Source organism: Pipistrellus hanaki, assembly GCF_964339955.1.
Source record: "Pipistrellus hanaki genome assembly, chromosome: 10".
In the NCBI taxonomy this organism is placed as follows: domain Eukaryota; kingdom Metazoa; phylum Chordata; class Mammalia; order Chiroptera; family Vespertilionidae; genus Pipistrellus; species Pipistrellus hanaki.
The window spans coordinates 48,030,402-48,043,492 of record NC_140512.1 but is presented as its reverse complement, the minus strand read 5'-3'; the positions used below and the strand labels follow the sequence as shown (position 1 = coordinate 48,043,492).

The window sequence follows — 13,091 nt, the reverse complement described above, 5'->3', positions numbered from 1 at the left end:
TATGTTTTATGATCCTTTATAATCCTCACAACATTCAACATATTATCTGTGATGTGTGTGTATATACACACATACACTAGAGGCCTGGTGCATAAAATTCGTGCACGAGGGGGTGTCCCCCTTAGCCTAGCCTGCACCCTCTCCAATCTAGGACATCCCTCTCACAATCCAGGACTGCTGGCTCCCAACTGCTTGCCTGCCTGCCTTCCTGATTGCCCCTAACCGCTTCACCCCCTAACCATTCCCCTGACAGCCTGATTGATGCCTAACTGCTTCCCTGCCAGCCTGATTGCTGTCTAACTGCCCTCCCCTGCAGGCCTGGTCCATCCCAACTGCCCTGCCCTGCTGGCCATCTTGTGGTGGCCATCTTGTGTCCACATTGGGACAGCCAACTGGTGTCCACATAGGGGTAGACATCTTGTGTTTTGGAGTGTCGGTCAATTTGCATATTACTCTTTTAAAATATATATATATTTTATTGATTTTTCACAGAGAGGAAGAGAGGGGGATAGAGAGTTAGAAACATCGATGAGAGAGGATCATCGATCAGCTGCCTCTTGCACACCCCTCACTGGGGATGTGCCCGCAACCCAAGGTACATGCCCTTGCCCGGAATCGAACCCGGGACCTTTCAGTCCGTAGGCCGACGCTCTATCCACTGAGCCAAACCGGTCCCGGCTGCATATTACTCTTATATAGGATGGAGGCCTGGTGCACAGGTGAGGGTCAGCTGGTTTGCCCTGAAGGGTGTCCCGGATCAGGGTGGGGTTTCCCTTGGGGCATGGGGTGGCTTGGGGGAGGGGCCTGTGGTGGTTTGCAGGCTGGCCACGCCCCCCAGTGACCCAAGCAGAGGCCCTGGTATCTGGGATTTATTTATCTTCCATAATTAAAACCTTGTAGCCTTGAGTGGAGGCCAGGACAGGCCAGGAAACTTCCCTTCCTTCATTGCCAGGGAAACCCAAGCCTCCCGCTTGTTCTGTGGCTGTAGCCATTTTTGTTTGGATTTATTTATCCTCTATAATTGAAACTTTATAGCTTTGAGTGGAGGCCAGGGCTGGCCAGTGTGTGTGGGAAGCTTGGCTTCCTCCATTGCCAAGGAAACTCAAGCCTCCTGCTCACTCTGTGGCTGCAGCCATCTTGGTTGGGATAATTTGCATACTCCTGCTTGGCTGGTGGGTGTGGCTTGTGGGCGTAGCAGAGATACGGTCAATTTGCATGTTTCTCTTTTATTAGTGTAGATAAGCCTAAGTGACCGCCCAACCATTTGACGTCTGACCAGTAGCTGTGTCGCACAGTGACCACTCAGAGGCAGCCACTCGACATAAGAGCTACGGTGACTTGGCAGCTGTGGTTCTTGGGTGACGCACCCAGAACCAGAGAGGAGGAAGCCCTATTCTAGGGTGCATCACCCAACAACCATCCTTTTGCAATCTGGGACCCCTTTGGGGATGTCAGAGAGCCGGTTTTGCCCCGATCCCTGTTGGCCAGGCCAAGGGACCCCACCTGCTGGAGGGACCCTGCTCCCTCTGCAGATGCACTTCGAACCCTGGCACTGCCCCAGGTGCAGCCAGTTAGGGAGGGATGGAGGGAGGTTGGCTTCAGGATGTGTCTGGCCACCTCACCCAGTCCTGCCCCACCAGCCACTTTATAATTAATTTCCTTTCAATATGCACAAATCCTTGCACTGGGCCTCTAGTAATAAGTACTTGTTGAGATAGTATTTGTAGGATGCTGAATACCTATTAAACCACAGTCATTTGAGATAAGAGAATCATTCTTGTTGAGTTTTTATCTCCTTTATGTTTTCTCAACCTCTGTAAAGCTATATATAGCATGTTAGATGTTAAAGGTTATCTTTTTAGCAGTTTAATCCATATAAAAATTAAAAGTTATTCTTTTTGCCTTGCTTCTTAAATCTATTTTTAATACCATGCCTTCCCATACCGATTAAACATCTCTTTTCTTAGATGGAGGCCAAAGTAAAGGGGACACTAAATTACCACGGAAATCTCAGTGACTTCCCAACAAGCAAAGGAGATGAGACACTCAGCTGGCTGATGGAATCTACCTGATGGGAAAGTACTCATGTGGTCATAGGGCTGCTGTTCTGTCGATGTTTACATTCTCTCGTCCCAAGCACTGTGGTGAGGAGGAAAAAGGAAAGAAAACATTACTTGAGTTAAAACCAGGTGCAGGAGGAAGAAATGCTTTCTTGCAATGTTAGTGACCTTTGGTCTCTTCTAAAGAAAGACAAAGTTACCATATTATCTGAATTGAAAGAGACTCAGTTGTCAAACCCACAGAAGTACAAATTTCTTTTTCTCCCTGAGGGAGGAAGAAGGAAAATTGAGGATTTGGGTAAACTCCATCCATCCTTGGGGTTGGATCTGAACACTTATAGTCATAATTGCATAATAAAAGGCAGTATATCTGGAATTAGGTCAGTTTGTCAGGAGTAAGGATCATGTCTATTTAAGTGGACTATGGAGCAAATTTGCCATACAAAAAAATAATAATAATAATAATGACTTTATGTCTGATACAGACCATAGAAAATACTATACCCTCAAAAATCCTGAACAAACTTGAATCTTCCCCAGTGTGTAGCAACTCCCCATGTGAATCAGTGGACTAAAGATGCTTCAGGAAAGTTATTTAGCACAGTGATATGTATTATTAAATCATCCAAATTTTTAAAAATCATGAAATTGAGCCTGTTGCTCTTAACAGACGAAACTTAGATGTCCCCTTTTTATAAAAGGGTCAATTTCATCTTCCTTTCAGAAGCAGGTACTTAACTCTCTTCTTCAGGTGATTTGTGCATCTGGTATTGACTTGTTAATTCTTATTTCCATTCTTGATGTTAAAATGTGACTGTTCACATTTTTCTCTTGAGAAATGGGGATCTTTGCTGTAGGGCTGCGGCTTTGATGCTCTTAGCCCTTGCAGGTCTACACTATGAACTAATTTCTCCAACTTCACCTCAGTTCACAACTTCTGTTCTGTTAGCTAAGTGGTACTTCAGGTGACTATTAAATATTGATATAAACAGGTATAAGAGTGTACTACATATGCCTCTGCATTGGTCATTCAAATAGCATATATATGTATATTTTTGGAATTTTCAAGATAGTATTTTAAAGGGAGAAATTACATTAGAATCATGTGTGTACAAGGGGTTATTTTTTATAAAAATCACAGTGTATTTTTACTCCCTGTATCCAGTATAGTGAAATTGATTAGGATCATTTCCGAATATTGACGTGTGAGTAAATCTGCAGATAAGACTCCGTATTTATCATGGCATCCTCATGCAAATAACATTCAACAGAGGACAATAAGGGGGAAATTTATGGTTTTAATTGGATACTTTTTTTTTTACACCTCATCAGTCTAGCCTTTCTTTTATTTCTCCCTTTTTTTTCCTTCCTGTTTAGGCTTCTAACTGTTTTCAAAGTGTAACCAAGAATGGTGTAAACTTGGTCCATTTTTAATGATAAACTAACCTAAACAGCATCAGATTGATAGATGCAACATTTCTTGTGTATATTTTCATTACAAATCACCTTATATTGTTAAGTTTATTCAAATAAAGAGTATTAACCAGGCCCTTTTTTTCCTTTTATAAGAAAAAGTTCCAAATAGTCTGTAGGACTGTGAATAAATTACTGCAGGTCTGTTCAGATCTGTAAACTTATATTTGAATTCCAAGTCAGATTGGCTGGCTTCACAGCAAAAAGTTAATAAGTAACTGAAACCTTCAGATCCAAGAACTTGTTACAGTAAGAGCAACAGATTATTTCAAAGGAATCATTGATATAATTCCTTGCATCTAAGAATTTAGATTACCAGTAAAACAAATCAGAACATTGCATCAGCCCTGGTAGATATTTTGGGAGGATATTGGGATGTTGCATAGAGGTTTGACTTGAATTGAGTATGTTTGATTAAAATTTGTTTGTTTTTTTAATTATGCAAGCTTACCCAATTCTTGAGTTATTCTGATGTAGCATCCCTCTTCTATCTGACTTTTATCTAATTGGGGGGGAACGTCTGTGCCAGTGCTCTGTGGGAGTTTTCCTTTGAGAGGCGAGCCTTGGTTTTACTTCCCGTACCAGGAGGGAAGTCAGAGTGCGTACTAATCTCTTCCTGCTGATAACTGTGCATGTGCTCGTGTGTGTGTGTGTGTGTGTGTGTGTGTGTGTGTGCACGCGTGTGCGCACGCGTGCGCACATATATTTATTCATATATAACTTCATTACTATTTTAAGTCAAGAAATAATAATTTTAATTTCTTTTTTTTAAAAAATATATTTTATTGATTTTTTACAGAGAGGAGGAGAGAGGGATAGAGAGCTAGAAACGTCAATGAGAGAGAAACATTGACCAGCTGCCTCCTATACACCCCCTACTGGGGATGTGCCTGCAACCAATGTACATGCCCTTGACCGGAATCGAACCTGGGACCCTTCCGTCCGCAGACTAACGCTCTACCACTGAGCCAAACCAGTTTTGGCTAATAATTTTAATTTCTTAATAACTCCATCATCAGTTCTGAATTATGCCTTGTGAGGATCCCTGGTGATTCTGCTGTCATTGGAGGAGAGGATTATCAGTTCTTCCCCCAGTATCATTTTATAACTAACCATTAAAAGTAATCTGAAGGCCCTTGGCTATGAGAAGTCTGCATATATGGAGATTATGTTCTGTTCTCTTCAGTCTTGGTACCTTGGGAACTGCTTGCCAGACCCCTCCTTATCCTTCCCTCCTCTGCACACACACACACCTCCCCCCCCACCCCCCCGTTTTCACTAGCATATGTCCATTGCAATCATTCTACCCTTTTTTTATGTTAAACAAGTGAAACACACATCCTTATATTTCTTAATAGATAAGTATAATCAGCGAATTTCTACATGTAAAAACTTTCTTTTCTATATCGTAACATTGAAAATGATGTCCATATTTATGGTCAGCTATCTTTACAGTTTTCTTACTTAAAAACAAACATATAAATTGGTTATTTTTAGGACAGAGACTTGTGACTCATAGTATATTTTTGCATTTATTTTTTAAAATTGTGAGTTATTAAAAAGGATATAGAGCAATGTGTGTTTCTGAAGAGCATTAATAACATCCCAATGCAAAAGTAATCAGCACACTTAATTACATCCCATTCAGCGGGATTCTTAAATCAGGAAAAATAAGCTGTTTGTTTTCAATTCTCTTATATTTTAAATTGCCTTCACTGATGTATAAGCTATTACTGTACATACAAATTAATCCTCAGTATTCACAAGCAATAATGGTCGGCAGAGTTGTCTTCAGAGAGAGCAGTGCTGAGCCCCCGTTGGAGACTGTTTGGGAACAAAGCGTTAAACTCATTCAGAGCCTCCAAAGTCATTGCAAGCAATAATGCCATTATAAGTCTATTATAATTCTTGCTCCTGTATTTCTGAAATTGAAGGTTAAGAGAAATCGTGGTTTTAAAACAGCCTAAAAAAAAGGTTTTGGAAAAAGAAGTGAGCTTAATCTGAAGTCACAAAGTCCTGATGGTGTATTAGTACATTCTTTCATGCCTACCCCCCCCCCCTTTGATGGATGTTGTTAGCCCAAATAACATTTTATATCATAGAAGTTGAATAGGATTATTATATTGCCAAGGTAGGAGGAAGGTCTGGGCACATGCATGTTTAAATACTGTGGGTTTGACACCTGTTTGAAAAAAACTTATTGAACAAGAGTTTTAACCCAGAATTTTTTTTTCTCCCAAAGCAGATCTAAATTGCTTACTGCCCAAGGTTGGAAAGGGCAGACGCTTCTAGTCTTGCTCCTCTGGTTGCCCTCTACCACACCCCTTTCCACCTCTACTTGGTTCAAGACATGTTCTGAAATCGAAATTCTGCTGTTTTTCAAACTGCCATTGATTGTGAGAGCTCTCTGTCCCGGGGATCATCTCTTAGAACTCCAGTTCTCTATCATGTTTGCTGCTACGTTTGTAGAATGAACTTTGCCTGTATTGGTTGACTTTCACCTAATTTACAGTTCTTTATTTCTTGAAGGTTATGTCTTATCATTTGACCCATGTATAGAATTAGGATACTTTATTTTAGGAGTATACCATAAAAGAATACTGGTTCCTGTATTCTTTTTATCTTCACTTAGGCTTGAATTTGAGTTTGCTTGTTTTAAATTAGAAATAGAAGAGTGATAAAACCTATAATCAGGCCAAATTCAAAAAGTTCCTGTGTTTCAGCACTGTAGTTTTTGTTGACCTTCCGTTCTCAGATGGGGCACTTTTACTTTATGTTGTGCATGTTTTATTATGTTTGTTTTGTTGTTTTTTGCTTTTGGGGGTTTTATTTCTGTAATAATGAAGCAGAAGAAAAATGCAGTAGTAGGTAAATGACTGGTTACAAACATGCAATTTTATTTTATAAAATCTAAGGGAAAAGTTTAACTCTCTGTAAATCATTTTTTAGCTCTGGTAAAATGCTTATATTGCTCCTCTAAAACATGCTCAATTCAGGCCTTTCTCTTTTTTAAGTGCCTTTTTTTCTCTCCCCCTTCCCCTCCTTTCAGACTGTTCTCATATACCCTGAAGTACAGGCTAATAAGTCAGGGGATTCAGGAGGAAGAATCTCAAACTTGCCAACTTCATGTCATGCTGTACCGTTCTTCCTTTTCTTTATGTGTATATGGATATATGTATAAGATACATACATACATACATATATATTATGTATATATGTATACATATGTAATATATATATAAAACTAGTAGCTGCTGTACCATTGCATCCTTTCTGAACACTTCCCTGTCAGTGTTTGCAAGACTTCTGCCTGTTTATTCCACTGCTTTTAGTCAATTCAAATGGATGGACTGGGAAATTGTCTTTCCCCCTTGGAGTGTGTGTGTGTGTGTGTGTGTGTGTGTGTGTGTGTGTGTGTAGTCATTACAAATAAAATAAATTTAGCCAACTCATTGACTATTCCTGGGTTTAACCTACTGCTCTATGCCCTTCAAACTTGGCATGAGTAATCCTGGAGAAAGCATTGGAGTAACAAGTCTTTAGTGGGTCAACTCAATTAGGTGCACTGTGGCAGGCAAACAGCCATGGGGGAGCTGGAGTTAGAATCATGGTGTTGTATCTGAATAAGTTTTCAAGGAAGTTAGCAAATGTGTCAGCATTGAAACTGCATCGTACTGTCTTTGGGAAAATTCTTTTTGGAGAATTCATATAGCTATTTTGCGGATCTGTCAAAGATTAATAAATTTAGAAGTAGAAAGACTTCAGATGCTGGGGAAAACACTCATATAACCTTTGGCTTAATCTGCTTTTATGGTTATTTAAACCCCTCCCTTGAGTAAAATAACATAATTTTCAGCATCTAAGATTCTTTTTTGTTGAAAACATATTTGACATGCTAAGGGAGACTAAGTTGGACCAATCCTCAAAACCCAGTACAAATATCTAATAAGTGCTCCCTTTTAAATACATTTTAATTGGGAAGAGAAGACCAGTGGCTAAAAGGAGAAAGCAGAGGCTCCTGGTAGTGTTACCTGATAGCAACACTGTTATTAGGCACCTCTGTTTAGTCATGTTACTCTTGGATTGCTATATTAGGGGGAATGTCATTTAACCTTCGTGCCTCAGATTACCCATTAGAATATTGGGTATAATAATATTCACCTACCTCCCAGGGATATCAGAGACTTTACTATTTCAAAAATACTTTGAGTTTTTCTAAAATGTCTTATATAATTAAAAAAGTATTATAATCGTCCTGCAGAGGCTAAAGAATGGGTATAAAACGCACCATTTAATTTTTAAGTTTAAAAATAAATCACTGGAATTCTAATTAAGATACATATTTGTTATTTAAGTATATTATATTTGTGGTGGGGTAAAATGGGTACTTTCTGTTTAGTACGGGGGGAGGGGGGAAGTAACACTTTGTTTCTTAATCATATGTAGATTTTTTTTTTTTTTTTAGACTTTTATGGTATTATTTATTACAGGTGTGATTTTTGTCAAGGTTTCAGAGCTGAAGCTAGGTAAAATTTAGATGGTTTGTCATTGGAGTTGATCCCGAAAGTTTTATCTGCCTCACTTTTCCATCTTCTCCATCTAATTTTCTTGTATTAGTTGTTTGGTGATGCATAGCAAAACATTTAACTATCTAGGAAAGAATGGGAGTCTCCTCATTCTTGTAAACTGGAGATAGTGTACTATTCCTGTAACTATAGGTTTATCCATCTTTGCTCCGAAGGGGCAAGCACTACACACAGTCAGCAGGGTACACTTCTAGCCAGTTTACCTTTTAACTTATGCTTCTTCAACCCATGAAAGAGTTGGAGCCATCAGTGTTCAAGTTGTAGGAAAATGGTAGTGGAAAGGCAGGATTCACTTCCTAGCTGGGGCAGGGTTGGGAGGCTGGGGGTAGAAGGAAACATGGTTTGCCCATCTCTGAAGAGGAAAGGAAGATCTTTTTATCCTACCTTCTTTACATAGAATTTTCCTTTTATCATTTAAAATAACAGGAAAAATGGATACTGCATATCTAGTTAGGAATAAATGCTGAGCAACAACTACTGGAGGTTGAGCGCTGATTTAAATTGTGGCACATGTTCGAGATTAGCACAGAACATGTCGGGAGATGGGAACAAATTGTCTAGCTCAAGTGAGTCAGGAGAAAGCAGCAGGCCCAATAGACAAAGCACTGGGCTGATGCCCAGAACTGGCCAAGGCTCATTTAACCTCTGGTGTTAGGACGTTTTTATTGCTTTTTGCAGAGAAGGCCTTTGTAGCCTCTGAGTATCAACTATGCAGATAAATATACTCTTTATTTTACACATTTTTTCTTCTCCATTCTTTAAATAACAGATGTTAAGACTTCTATCCAAAGAAATAAGGCATTAAGGTTTTGTTGAATGTGTATCTGTTCTGCTAGAGAAAATTAACAGGAGCATAAAATAGAGATATTTTATTTGTTCTTCTATCCTAAAATGTGAATCTTATATTAAAAAATAAAGTGCACATCCTTTCACTGGTGCAAAACTTAGAATCATGGATTACCATTGGGTTGTTAAGGTACATCATCCCAGCATTCAATTCTGAGAGACGATCTAGGTTCTGCAGCACAGTGTTCAGGTTTGAAGAGCTGAACAGATTGTCTGACTCTAATTAAAAATAGCTTTGAATATTAATGTTGAATTCTTCTTTATTTCCTTTAGTTTTCATTCTTCTTTCTTTTAATTTGAGCTCTTAAGTTAACCATTTCGTCAACCAGTAGCTACACTGGAATATTGCGTATTTTGAAGAGTCTGGGGAGGAAAGGTTAACCTGTCTTTCACTTCCTTTTCCCACTCACTTGGCTGTCTGTCCTGTGTCCCATTGAATTCAGAAGTAAAGACTATAGTCATGTTCCAGGAGACTGTTCACATCCCAACAGACTCAGAGAGAGACTAGGGTTCTATTCATACTGCCTTTGAATAACTTGACATTAAATTGCCTTTTTCTTAGACACTCCCAAAGTACCATTTGCTTGAAAGTAACTATTTGTGGTCTTTAATGTCCTCATACTGTAATACTTCTACTTCACTTCTCAATCTTTCTTACATATTTTCAGTTTATAACAGACTAATACTTAAGTTTCTGACACTTTTCCGAACTGTTAACCAAACAGGTCAAGAATACTTTCATAAGTCTTAGTAGTGTAATTGATGGGGCCTATATTTCTAGGAATTAGAATTATCACTGGTAACCAGAATTTTTTTTCTCTTCTCCTTTGTATTAAAAAATAATTTCTCTACTGCATAATGTAGTAGCTACAATTCATGGCTTCTCTGGATGCTTTCGAGGTTGTTCAGAAGAGACACAGGCCTTTGTTAGGGGCTTAGTTCTCATAATTCTCTGGCTAGCTTTTTTTCATACTTCCCTGGGGAGAAAACCTACTTTGCAAATAGTTAAGTCATACAGGTCGTAAGAATCCTTAGTACGGATTTTATGTGTTTCAGAAAACTACATTATTTGCTCCCATTTTGCTAATACTAATATAATTCTACTAGAGGCCCAGTGCACAGATTTGTACACCAGTGGGATCCCTCAGCCTGGCCTTCAGGATCGGGCCAAAACCAGCTCTCCAGCATCCCCTGAAGGGTCCCAGGTTGTGAGAGGGCACAGGCCAGGCCAAGGGACCCAACTGGTCCATGGTTGGGGTCGGGGAGGGATGCCAGAGGTTGACCAACTGGGGAGGGACAGTGGAAGGGCTCCATGGCACGTCTAGCCCTTCTCACAGTCCCCAGCAGCAGGATCCCAGCAGCAAGCTAACCTACCAGTCGGAGCGTCTGCCCCCTGGTGGTCAGTGCAAATCATAGTGAGCGGTTGAGCGGCCTTAGCATATCAGCATATTAGGCTTTGATTGGTTAAACAAATGACCAGACACTTAGCATATTAAGCTTTTATTATGTAGAATTTTATCTTAAATCTAGTGTTAAAATATTTTATAATGGAGCATTAATGGAAACCTAATTAAATTCAAACAAGATACTATAACTCAACATAACTCGGAAATACTTCAATTTTTGAAGTCTGCAGCTCCATTCAGCTTCTAAGCACATTTAGGAGTTAGTAGTAACCAAGACCAGCTGTTGGTATGTTTTTCTATTTGACAACCTGCCCTTAATTTATCAGACCTCAGCTGTCTTGTATTTTTCTGTCCTTGCAGCTATAACCTCATGTTTATTGTTTGTTTTGTTTTCTTGCTTATCTCTGCTGCTTGCAAGGGCATTGTGCTCTGCCAGCACATGGGGTTTTCTTTCCCACACCTGCAAAATTATCAAGGATTATCCCAATTTGGGCTAGAGGCATTAAAAGAGTTTTTTTCAATTAACAAAGGTATTACTGTTTTATATAGTTCGTTAGAAAGTTGGTTGCCTTCAGCCAACTCTTAAAGTCCTGGCTCTGCCTACATAATTAATTACATATACCTTCTGAACCTTCAGATACACAAGGGGCCCTTCCACCAGTAGAGGTGGGGTCCATGGCCAGCCTCCAGAGAACAGACTAAAGCTTGGTACTGTCCTTTGTTGGCTGTCATGGAAAAATTGTATTATAGGAAGTATCAAAAATATAAATTGTTTTTAAGGAGAGTAGGCAGACCTAAGGCTTGCCATTGTGTTTTGCTTGCTAAACATTGTCAAGCTTAAAAGAAGAGGAAAAGAAATCTCTGGCTGGCGAAAAATTTGTGCCCCAAATAATGTGTTAAAGTCCACCACGGTAACGAGTGATGGGTGTTTTCTCCCTTTTTTATAAACAAGAAAGTTTATTGTAGTCATAAAAATTATTGAGGGACTGCAGATCTGTTTGCTGATTGGAAATAAGGATTCTGAATTTTGGTCTGGCTAAGCACATATTTCCAACTTTTACGGTATAAATTTTGATAAGGGAAAGACTTTTGTTAACAGAAGGAAAAACAGGACTTAACTTGTACAGTGAATGTTCACTCCGTAGAGGAATTTCCCTCCAGTTACATCATCTTCCTCTTACCGTAGCCACCTCCACACCTGTTACAGATGCCAGCATGTTTCACAGCCATCTTGAAGGAAGGAGCCTGAATAATTGCTCCTGTGAGGGAAAGGCACTGCTTATCGTATCACGAGTATTTACAGGGAGGTGCGTTTATACTAACTTGAAGGGATATACTGTATTTTAAATAAGTGTGTGACTTAATATTTTGGGATTATTTTTCTTCTTTTAAAACTGGACCTGAACAAAGCTTTGAGTTGATATTTGTAATAATCTCAGGACCTGAAAGATTGTAGCATTTAGTGTGTCTTAAAAATTATGTACTGTACCAGCCATGGATTTTTGTAAATATACCTGTCTCCCTTTTTTGTATTATTTTAGTAAAAAATAATAATAAATTTAAATAAAAGGGGATGGTGATGACATGTGAATGGGTGTGGTGTGTATGCGTGTGTGTTTGTATAAGGCTCTTTTGAGATGAACTGGTGCTTGTTTAATTTCCGGCTCTAATCAGAGCAGGAATATGGACAACTGCTGCTACTGTACTCTGCACTGAGCCTAGGTATTCCATTTTATCCTTCCCAATGGCTGATTAAAAACGAGCTGCCAGGAAATTACCAATAACTTAAATTCTTCCCACTGCCATCTTGCTCTGTATTCTGAGTTCTGCAATGGTAAAGCTTTCCAATCTTTGGGGGGTTCACTGGTCTCTAGTTTTTAGAGAACTCTTGTCACTATTTTCTAAGAAGAAAGAAGGACAGATACATTTTTTTAACCAAAATCACACATTTCATAAAACCCTGATGAGTTATGGATATGTGAGAGGGCTTAAACATTCCTGAATACGAATCTTTGAATTTGGTAAATTAACCCCATGGATATACTCCTTCAGTGCAGGGGAATTTTTTCTTTTTTCTTTTTTTTGCAACAGCCTTGCTCATATTCCAGATGTAGCTTGCGAACCCCTGTTTTAAAGCAGGAGCCTTATTTGATTTAGTGTAGATGTTTCCTGTCAATCCTTTGTGACAGGGCCTTTTACATGAGTGGTTTTTTCTTTTTGTATGTGTTAAACGTGTTTATTGTATTAAATAAAGAGGAATGTGCATATTATTCTTGTGTCTGTTGTATTATTGGGCTAACTTGGATTTTAACATCTTATTCTTTCAGTAGTTGAGTGTCTGCTGTCTGTATCTCACTGCACTAGACACTATGGGAAACGGAAGTACAGTACACAGTCCCCACCCTTAGTACATTGACAGTTTACGATCACATGACAGGTTAAAAGATGCCAGTTCAAAGTTTGTCACAAAGTTGCGGTCCATTGCCACCTGACATTTAGTTCAGAGCAAGGGAGCAGTTAGACTAGAGAGATTTGGGAAGACTTGCTAGTGAGTGATAGTTGGGCTGGGCCTCTGAAGATAGTTGGGATTTGGCTAGGGAGAAGGAAAAGGGAGTGTCCCGAGTGGGCAGGATGAAGCAGGAAGTAGACCAGACTGGTGTGAGGTATACATGGGGATTAGTAGCAGCCAGATTGAGGGAGTCCTGGAATGCAGGACTTGG

General features: G+C 39.4%; 1 protein-coding gene across 4 annotated transcripts in view; it reads left to right on the top strand.

Annotated features, from left to right (window-relative positions):
* The window catches only part of UBN2 (ubinuclein 2), a 97,442-nt gene that overhangs the window by 71,443 nt on the left and 12,908 nt on the right, over positions 1-13,091 (top strand). For 3 of the 4 annotated variants that reach the window (XM_084896729.1, XM_084896730.1, XM_084896728.1), the window contains one exon: positions 1,968-12,641. The exons of the other annotated variant lie outside the window; for it this stretch is intronic. In XM_084896729.1, coding sequence (XP_084752855.1) covers positions 1,968-2,017 — 50 coding nt within the window. In that variant the 3' untranslated portion in view covers positions 2,018-12,641. Of the gene's footprint in view, positions 1-1,967; positions 12,642-13,091 lie in introns of those variants that run through there. 4 annotated transcript variants of the gene reach the window in all.